General features: G+C 37.0%; 2 protein-coding genes across 2 annotated transcripts; one reads left to right on the top strand and one right to left on the bottom strand.

Moving 5' to 3' along the window:
* Positions 1-221: 221 nt before the first annotated feature.
* LOC125228468 (exosome complex component RRP43-like) lies at positions 222-2,324 on the bottom strand. The gene is made up of 5 exons (XM_048133026.1): positions 2,213-2,324; positions 1,961-2,135; positions 1,590-1,884; positions 976-1,105; positions 222-456 (listed from the first exon to the last, which is right to left on the bottom strand). The coding sequence occupies exons 1-5, from the start codon at positions 2,227-2,229 to the stop codon at positions 228-230; spliced, it is 846 nt and encodes a 281-aa protein (XP_047988983.1). The 5' UTR covers positions 2,230-2,324; the 3' UTR covers positions 222-227.
* Positions 2,325-3,859: 1,535 nt separating this feature from the next.
* Positions 3,860-6,874, top strand: LOC125228877 (60S ribosomal protein L31). The gene is made up of 3 exons (XM_048133576.1): positions 3,860-4,000; positions 4,138-4,372; positions 6,707-6,874. Exons 2-3 carry the CDS (start codon positions 4,149-4,151, stop codon positions 6,855-6,857), a joined length of 375 nt encoding a protein of 124 aa, XP_047989533.1. The 5' UTR covers positions 3,860-4,000; positions 4,138-4,148; the 3' UTR covers positions 6,858-6,874.
* The last annotated feature ends 3,249 nt before the right edge of the window (positions 6,875-10,123 follow it).

Below are 10,123 nucleotides of genomic sequence, written 5' to 3'. Positions count from 1 at the left end.
TGAGCCAATCTACCTTGTCACACAGTGACATGCAAATCTCAGATTGTACCTAGGTCTAGTTGACTGAGTATCTACAACACATGCCTTCTTGAGCTTACCATAATTATGGAAGATGTACTATAATCAAAATAATGTTCATAGTAATTTATCAGTAACATGTTACTCAAGTATTAGTTTTTTTACGATGATTTTAGAATATATTCCACAGAATAAAAAACTAATTTCATTCATGATTTTAATTGATTTTGAATACATGTAGTAATGACTTCTTCAACAAGTTTTGATCTTTGTCTGGCAATCTTCAGGGCATCCTCTTGTATATCCTTAGACAGGTTGCGTCCACCCAGTTTTTGAACTCCACACAACGTTCCATTGTTGTAACAGACTATCAAGTTAGATCCAATTCCTCCGCACATGTCTTCTTCGTAACTTGATGGATCGGTCAGGATGACATTACTGCAAAAAATATTCAAAGTTTAATATGGAAAATTTGCATTTTGAAATACAAAGTCTTTACAGTTAATACAGTTTAAATAATTAATACATGCTACCCATTTTTGTTATTTTTCTAGAACACCCATTACAAAATTATACAATCTTTATTATGCAATTGATATTAATTATGATAACATTACTTTGCTCCTTTGTCAGCAATTCCCGTCAACTTTATACAATGCCATGTCAGCAAATTTTAATTGATCCTATTTTGTTACCAACATTTAGTAATATAATTCGACTTTCGTAAGATATATACAGGATAATTGTTATAATTAAGAAAATATATATACTAGAGAACCTTAATGACGAAATAAAACTTAATAAAATCTCAATTCATCAACAAAATCTTGGTAACAAAATAGGAATTAATAAAAACAAATTTAACTTTTCCCTTAATTTTTGTACAAAGTTGACGGGAATTGCTGTTGTACCCACCTTGCCTACTCTGCACCATACATGTAAAATGGTTCAAGTTACCTTTGATTACTCTGATAAACAGCAAAGCTAGTGGCCACTGGCATTCCATGAACTTTCAATGGCTTCGTAACTGTAGTGTCTACTGTGAAATCTTCCGTTTCCTGGTCATAAATCACATGTGGTAATGACACTGAAAAAATGTAAAAGCACTCGTAAGCACAAAACTAGTCTGTTATATATTATTATCACCTGAATTGAGTTACAACAGCATTTTTATAATTTTGTTTACTTTGGGACAAACAGCCATTTACAAATACATGATGAATTTCAAGTAAAGTACAAAATGATAAGTAAAATTACACACATAGTAGTTGAGTACATACGCAAGGATGCATCTTATCTACTTCATGAAAAAGTAATACAGTTAACAAGATAACAGAAATTGCCGAACCTTGTTCTTGAAACTGGACAAATTATAAGCAAAAATATCATTATTATTAATCGAATTGTTATAAAAGTTACAAGTGCACCTAAAGAAAGAGTTTTTAGCATACTGTGTGCCACAGGAGGAAATAGCGAAAGTAGGTTTAACGTCTAAGTTAATGTAGCTCACAATAAAATCTACATTAAATTATGAATCAACAGGAATTCATATAAGTAAATGAATTACTTACATGTCTTGAGACTGGCTATTAAAGTCATAATGCAAGCATCCACCAGGCTTCCATCGTTATCCAAGCACACCATATCACAGTACAATACCCAAGCCAATTTATCTGGCACAATGCAAAGGTCCTTCAGATCCACACATGTGGAGTTTATGAAAATATCTGACACCAAGTTGCTTGTGATCTGTGCATGATCAGAAGGTGGCCCGGGTCTGTACTTGGACGAACACAATGGTGGCAGTTCTACATTTGTAATTACATATCCAACATCAGGTTCCTCAGCTTTAGGGATTGCCAGTTCCTACAAACAAAATAGTGGATAAAGTTACATGCACCTAAACAACAAAAGGAACAGGAGCCTGTGAAAAAGTTAATACCAATTTAATGCCACAAACAACTGTCGTGTTTCCACATTTGACAACAGCAGATGCGTCCGCAGTCTTCAAGGAATCTACGTTAAGTTTTAGGTTGCGTTGTTCCTGAAACTTCCTTCCATCAGGTCTTATGTCTCTTGATATGTAATCATTGAAATGTTTCACCGGATGTATTAACCTGAAAACATGGGTGCGTTACAATATATGAAAGAGATTTTCACATGAGTTAGATTTATTGATATTAACTTTACATACTTATATATTTCAGCCATTTGTTATTGTTTGTGTATTAAAATGTGAGGCTGAGTCGCTTTTTTCAATGATATTGGTAACCTAACCTCACTTTTGGATATCAGTGACACTGACAGTTTGGTGACAGAATGACAGATTTTTTTTTTTTTTTTAAATTTATTTAGAGCATTGGCAACACGGCCATCAGCTCAAACAGAGACATAACAAAGATACAAAAAATACATAAACAACAACAAACAAATTAGTAATTTACAATAGGCCGAAGGTATGCTTGGTAAACTCATAAACTACTCTATACAAATCATAATGCTTTAGAAGTTCCTGTACGGAAGTAGGAAACTTCTTGTCCTTTAATATATCTTTACAATTACAAACAAAGAGTAATCTCTGCAAATTGAAATAAGGACAAAAAAAAACAAATGATCCAAATTGCAATCCTCAGCGCGTCATTAGACATTCTTAATCTAAAAAGATGAGCTGGAAAATGGCAATGGCCGAGACGCAGTCTACATAAGCTTTTAATGAACTCTCTGCCTGAGTATATCTTTCCTTTTTCAAACCAGGCCGAAGTGGATGGAATAGACTGAATCTCAGCCAGCCATTTCCCTTTAATGTTTCTGGAAGCAATCAAAGAAACATTCCAACGCTTTAACATCATATCTTTAAGGGGTTTAAACAAATCAGTACGTGGAACTTTAAAATTACAAATTTGGGGATTTACTGCCTGTCTAGCTAGAGTGTCAACAATTTCATTGCCGAGTACGCCTGAATGACCGGGTACCCAGCAGAACTCTATATTAATATTACATTTAATGAGGTCATCAAATAATTTACGTAACTCATAAATTAAATAATTGGCATTTGCTTTAATTTCTTTTCTAGTAATAGCTTGAAGAGCACTCATAGAATCAGATAAAATCAAAAAATTGTAAGATTCAAAATGATTACATTTTATATACTTCAAAGCATAAATCATACCTAAAATTTCAGCTGAATAAATTGAAAAAAGATTATTGCAAGAGAACACTTTGCCTATTTTAGCAGAGGAATCATAAAAAGCAAAGCTAGTGCGACTACTAGTTTTAGAACCGTCCGTATATATCTTAATGTAGTTTGACTTTTCATTTAAAAACTCAAAGAATTCAAACTTACATCTAAAATGAATTATAGTAACCGGAATATCTTTCATCAAACATTGATAGCTGTAAGTATAACAGGGTAATAGATTGTGCCAATAAACAGTATCTTGAAACTCAAAATTTAAATATGTAATCGATTCAGCAACGGTATTACTAAAAGGCATAGATGTTAAGTTATAGTTAGGAACAGTAAAATCTTCCAAATACCGACTCACAAGAACGTTATCAGAGCTCACTCGGGACAGAGACAATAATTTTATTTTTTACTGAAGGAACCCACAAACATTGAAACAAAACTTTTGATTCATAATTTAATAGCCTGGCTCAAAGAGTAGTATAATATTGGCTCCTGGCAGGCAATTATGGTCGCGCGATAAGTGATTTTATCGTCTATCGCGCGACCATGCTTCCCGTGCTGGCCACAAACAGATACTCCTGGCAAACACTAGTTAGTCCAGACTTGTCAGTCAAGTATCACAATCTATCGTAAATCGCATGTGATTATCATGAAGTTTGTAAAGGCCATCATCAGACTTTTGGCTAAAATATACTAGAGTTCGAGGCGGTTATTTCAGAAAAAAACAAAACTGTTCACTGACAAAATTTGACATTGACGTTTCTTTTCGTGTCGGTATTCGAAGACGTGAACTAGGTTAGCGTTTCTGTTTTTTAATCAAAAAATATCTAATGAAAATTGTAATAAAATAATGAATCGTCGACTGGTCCTTGATTGTTCGTTACTAATGTATTCAGGAACTCAATATTTTTATGTGTTTATCTGGTTTTCAGTTCACAACACAATGGCAAAACCTAAAGGAGAGAGGAAAGGCAAATCCGCTATTAACGAAGTAGTGACTCGTGAATACACAGTCAACTTACACAAACGCCTTCATGGAGTTGGTTTCAAGAGGCGCGCCCCTCGAGCCATTAAGGAAATCAGGAAGTTCGCCGAAAAACAAATGGGAACCCCTGATGTTCGTGTGGACACCCGTTTAAACAAATACCTCTGGTCCAAGGGAGTCAAGTAAGTGTTAATCGTGACCTTTATTCATAAATTAATTAGTTAACTTAGTATTTTATATTTAATGTATAACATGACTGATGTTTATTTGGGTAGAAAACATAACCTTACTTTTTGTTTCTATTCTGTATCGGCTTCGAGCCAATGCTACAAGAACATTATAGTGCTTATCTGGTACTTTATAAGTAGTACCGGGTTCCATGTTTCTCGTTTACTATGACTTATTCCATAAACTATATTAATTAAAAAAAAAAAAATCAGTAGAATAAGTTAATACTTGGCAATTTGGACATCCAAATGCTAAAAATCTGTTTTAAATATGTTTGAAAATTACTAAGCCAGGAAGAGTTTTCACTACTTGTTATTTTCAAGTATAAACGGGGAGTTCTGTGTCTGGGTTTAGTTTTAAAATGGTGATTATACTGATTATATTGTTGTAACCTTTTATTGGGCATATTCACTAAAATTTTGCCTAGTCATGTATTATTATTTGACATATATAGTATTATATATTTTTATTTCCGTAAGATAATCCTATAGTATAAATATAATCTAAAAAAATCTCTTATTGTCCAATACACTTCATATAAGTGTTTGTATTATACTACAGTTTAGCTAAGCCTTAAATTGATGGTTAAATATAGAGAAAGGCCGAATACGGACTTTGCCGAATACGAATATTCGGCCGAACATCCAGTTCAGCTCTTACCGAACCGAACATTGGGCCGAATATTCGGTTACGACATATTTTTAAAGTGAATGTTAAGATTAAAACTATGAAATGATTGATAATGGTTATACATACTACAACTATGTTCTTATGATTTAGTGGATAACTAAAAATTAGTTAAAACAACTCTGAACTCTTCTCAACTCTTGAACTACGGTTTTTAAACTTTTTTACAAAACAATTGTGTTTATATTTTGATGCATTTTTAGGTAGTTCCTTAGAAAGCTTACTAATATAGGAGCTTATTATCCAATGGAATACATAAGATCTTAATTAGTTATTTACTTTGTTTATTTGGTTAAATATTCGGCAATGCAACCGAATTATTCGGACGAATACGAACATTGAAAAACTTGCCGAATATGCCGAATACCGAATATTTACCGAATATTCGGCCCATCTCTAGTTAAATACTGATATTTAGGTGTTTTATGCTATTATTGAGTCATACATCAAATGTTTTTTTTTCTGTACTAGAATGTTGTGTATTGGATGCCTAAGTTTGGTAGTGCATTGTTACATTCTGAAAAACTAGAGTTACGCCATTACCTGTTTCAATCAGGGTTCTGAGCATTACAATCAGTAATCTGAAAACATAAACAGAGTGTTTTAAACTGAAACTTGCATCATACAATATCTTACTACACATTAGTCAAGGAAATGAACAATAATTATTATGTTGTAGGGCTAACTGTGTGGAAAAGTACTATGTAAATTATTCATTCTTGCAATATGTGCTGAAAAGAGCCTTATATAGTGAGAATGAGCATGATATATATTATGTGGTATTCCTTGCATTAATAAGATTTAGATATTTCTGTGTGCATTATTGCCAGTGACTATATAGGCACGGCCTTTAAATTATCCCATTATTATCAAATATAATTTTTCTAAAGAGCGCTTTCACTACATATAGCTAGCCTATGTGATCAGAAAAGACAACCAGATCAAGAAAGATGACCAGTCTGGCGTAGTTGGTAGTGACCATGCCTGCTAAGCCGCGGTCCAGGGTTTGAATCCCAGTAAGGGCATTTATTTGTGTGATTTGTGTGATATTTGTTCGTGAGTCATGGATGTTTTCTATGTATATATGTATGTATATTGTCGCCTAGCACCCATTCTGTGTAAGATGTCCCCCTGTATTTATTGATTAAAGACAGCACTATGAAGGCAGAGTTGAATCTCATTAATTCGCCTTCTACATTTATTATGAAACTGCGTCCATTGGTGATGTGCGAAATCGAATTCACCGTTCATAGCACATCTCGGTCACTGGCGGTCAAATATATGAAAGAAGCGCGTTCCTAGCACACATTCTAAGCTCGTGTAGGTGAACGCGTACCATGCTTGTGTGAGTGAGATATGACAGTTCGACTGTTCGCGTTTTTGACATGCGGTAACTGTGAGGTAACCGAGAGGGGGTGGGCGGCACTTTCAGCGGGGAGCGGTAGTGGCCATACTGTACGATAGTACTCTTTATTATACTGTGTTCATAGTATGAAAAACTTAATTCAACACCTCGATTCCTCGTAAGTGGACGCCAGTCTTGATCCTAGCTCCGTGATAGATTGTCATCAGTAAAGTAACCATTCATCTAATCTTTTCAGGAACGTGCCCTTCCGCGTACGAGTGCGACTATCCCGCAGACGCAACGACGATGAAGACTCCGCACACAAGCTGTTCACGCTAGTGACCTACGTGCCTGTCGCCTCCATCAAGGGTCTGCAGACGGAGAACGTTGACGCTAGCCAAGAATAAAGAATAGGTGTAACATATTAAAGCAGTTTTATTCACCCAACCAATTTGTTGCGTGTTCCATTTTCGAAAACTACGCTGCGCTGTGGCGGCGGACAACTTTTGTCATATTAAAATCTTGATGACACGCCTTTCGTTTCATCCGCAGAGAAACGCTTTTCCGCTCTTATGAGGGCTTTTTCTTGTATGAGGGCTGTCAATATTGATCCAGGGACCGGCCCGCTATCCCTTATACGGGGTTTTGTATGGGTATTTCGTTAGGCTTAACTTACCCTACCCTTTTGCCGCGATACCCTTTCATTTTGCTTTTAAAGCCCTAACGAAAGCGCTTACCTAAAATAGCCCAATACCCTTTCAAAACCCTTATCATCGGCTCAGCCTAACGCCATAAGGGTAAGCCTTATATTGGGTTTTATTTGCTTTCCCTTATAGCATATCGTGCGAGTTTAAATCCTGTACCTCGCTCATAAAGCACACATTACTCCGAACGAAATAACATACGATCGTTACCTACAGCGGCACTGTGTGTGATATTTGCGCGTTTCTGTTTGATGGAAACGGCTGTAGATAAAATAAGGTTCAATTTTCAATACCAAATACTTATAGTTATGATAGGCTCCTGCTTTGCTCAGGTGTAACACAGGCAAACGCTGCTTTTTAGGGTTCCGTAGTCAACTAGGAACCCTTATAGTTTCGCCATGTCTGTCTGTCCGTCCGTCCGTCCGTCCGTCCGCGGATAATTTCAGTAACCGTTAGCACTAGAAAGCTGAAATTTGGAAACATGGAAAAAAATGTTTTATTAGGGTACCCCCCCTACATGTAAAGTGGGGGCTGATAATATTTTTCATTCCAACCCCAACGTGTGATATATTGTTGGATAGGTATTTAAGAATGAATAAAGGGTTTACTAAGATTGCTTTTTGATAATATTAATATTTTCGGAAATAATCGCTCCTAAAGGAAAAAAAAGTGCGTCCCCCCCCTCTAACTTTTGAACCACAAGTTTAAAAAATATGAAAAAAATCACAAAAGTAGAACTTTATAAAGACTTTCTAGGAAAATTGTTTTGAACTTGATACATTGATAGGTTCAGTAGTTTTTGAGAAAAATATGGAAAACTTCGGAACCCTACACTGAGCGTGGCCCGACACGCTCTTGGCCGGTTTTTTTATCGGACTTGTCTTGATGAGTACCCTAAGTCTAGCTGATGCTGAACCCTGGCTGCACCTAGGGGAACTCGGGTTTAGTGTAATACACGCAAACGCTGTTTTCGTCATCGGACTTGTCTTGATGAGTACTCGAGTGAGCAGTACCCGAATCCAGCTGATGCTGAACCCTGGCTGCATCTAGGGGAACTCGGGTTTAGTGTAACACAGGCAAACGCTGTTTTCGTCATCGGACTTGTCTTGATGAGTACTCGAGTGAGCAATACCCTGGCTGCACCTAAGGGAACTCGGGTTTAGTGTAACACAGGCAAACGCTGTTTTCGTCATCGGACTTGTCTTGATGAGTACTCGAGTGAGCAGTACCCGAAATCCAGCTGATGCTGAATCCTGGCTGCACCTAGAAGAACTCGGGTTTAGTGTAAACCAGGCAAACGCTGTTTTCGTCATCGGACTTGTCTTCATGAGTACTCGAGCAAGCAGTACCCAAAGTCCAGCTGTTGCTGAACTCTGGCTGCACCTAGGGGAACTCGGGTTTAGTGTAACACAGGCAAACGCTGTTTTCGTCATCGGACTTGTCTTGATGAGGACTTGGGTGCGCAATAGCCAAGACAGCGCTATAGCTGAGCCCTGGCGGTAGTTAGGGCAACTCTGGTTTCGGTGCATTATAATATAGAAATATTTCATGCAATGTCAAGTTAGGCATAAAACATAATATTAACTGAACAAAAATCCTACCAGAAGTGAATATTAACATCAAGTAGTTAGAACAAATTTATTAATTTGCCATACATAAAACAATTTATTTATGTCTAAAAAAATACGTTTGTATATCCATTTGAATATCAAAATTAAGTACAGTCGATTTCACTAATAGTAACAGAGGGAATAAAGAGAATACTGGAGTTCCAAGCGTCCATAGATTGCGGTAACTATTTACTATCAGACGGGCTGTATGCTTGATTGCCACCAGAAAAGTATTTCTGTTTCAAACGATCTTCATAGAATTCACAACAATCAACAGAAATAGTTTGACAGATTCTATGGTACTACTCAACTCAACCAAGTACCAGTCATAAAGACGAGTCTAAGATATTTCACACGAAACATACTATGAACAGAAAACAGTGTTTATTTATATTGCACCGAACCTGAGTTCCCCTAGGTACCACCAGGTCTCAGCTACAGCACTGGCTTGGGTACTGCGCACCCAAGTTCTCATAAAGGCAGGGCCTATAACAAAAACCGGGTTTGTCTATGTTGCACCAAACCTAAGTTCCCCTAGGTACAGCCAGAGTTCAATATCAGCTTTACCAGTACTCATCAAGACAAGTCCGATGACAAAAACAGCGTTTACCTATGTTGCACGAAACCCGAGTTCCCTTAGGAATAGCCAGGGTTCAGCATCAGCTCTACCTTGGTTACTGCTCACACAAGTACTCATCAAGACAAGTCTGATGACGAAAACAGCGCTTGCCTATGTTACTCCAAACCCGCGTTCCCCTGGGAAAAGCCAGGGTTCAGCATCAGCTCTACCTTGGTTACTGCTCACTCAAGTACTCATCAAGACAAGTCCGATGACGAAAACAGCGTTTGCCTATGTTGCACGAAACCCGAGTTCCCCTAGGAATAGCCAGGGTTCAGCATCAGCTCTACCTTGGTTACTGCTCACTCAAGTACTCTCATCAAAACAAGTCCGATGACGAAAACAGCGCTTGCCTATGTTAAACCAAACCCGCGTTCCCCTGGGAAAAGCCAGGGTTCAGCATCAGCTCTATCTTAGGAACTGCTCACCCAATTAACTCATCAAGGCGAGTTCGATGACGAAAACGGCTTGTTTTTATGTTGGCAATTAACGTTTTCAATGTGTAATGTTAATGGTTAATTGTATTGATTTTCGGCCAACACTGTATATTTACATGCATACATACATATTTACATAATTATAGTCATACATACATACCTACATACATTCATACATACCTACATACATTCATACGTACGAACATACATACTGATGGGCGACGATGATCATTTACCATCAGGCGATCCATCAGTCCCTTCTCTCCCAGTTCATTAAAAATAATTTCTAGCCGTGTTCTACTT

The sequence above is a fragment of the Leguminivora glycinivorella genome, chromosome 8 (assembly GCF_023078275.1).
Source record: "Leguminivora glycinivorella isolate SPB_JAAS2020 chromosome 8, LegGlyc_1.1, whole genome shotgun sequence".
In the NCBI taxonomy this organism is placed as follows: domain Eukaryota; kingdom Metazoa; phylum Arthropoda; class Insecta; order Lepidoptera; family Tortricidae; genus Leguminivora; species Leguminivora glycinivorella.
Note: the sequence above shows the minus strand (reverse complement) of the source record. Positions and strands in the feature narration are given on the sequence as shown.

What these genes read in the sequence shown, in the direction of transcription:
- LOC125228468 (XM_048133026.1), bottom strand. An exon ending in AATAGCCAGTCTCAAGACAT is followed by an intron (nt 1,106 to 1,589) that starts GTAAGTAATTCA and finishes ACATTTTTTCAG; the next exon opens with TGTCATTACCACATGTGATT. An exon ending in GTTTATCAGAGTAATCAAAG is followed by an intron (nt 457 to 975) that starts GTAACTTGAACC and finishes TATTTTTTGCAG; the next exon opens with TAATGTCATCCTGACCGATC.
- LOC125228877 (XM_048133576.1), top strand. Translation starts at nt 4,149, where the DNA reads ATGGCAAAACCTAAAGGAGAGAGGAAAGGCAAATCCGCTATTAACGAA. An exon ending in CTCTGGTCCAAGGGAGTCAA is followed by an intron (nt 4,373 to 6,706) that starts GTAAGTGTTAAT and finishes TAATCTTTTCAG; the next exon opens with GAACGTGCCCTTCCGCGTAC.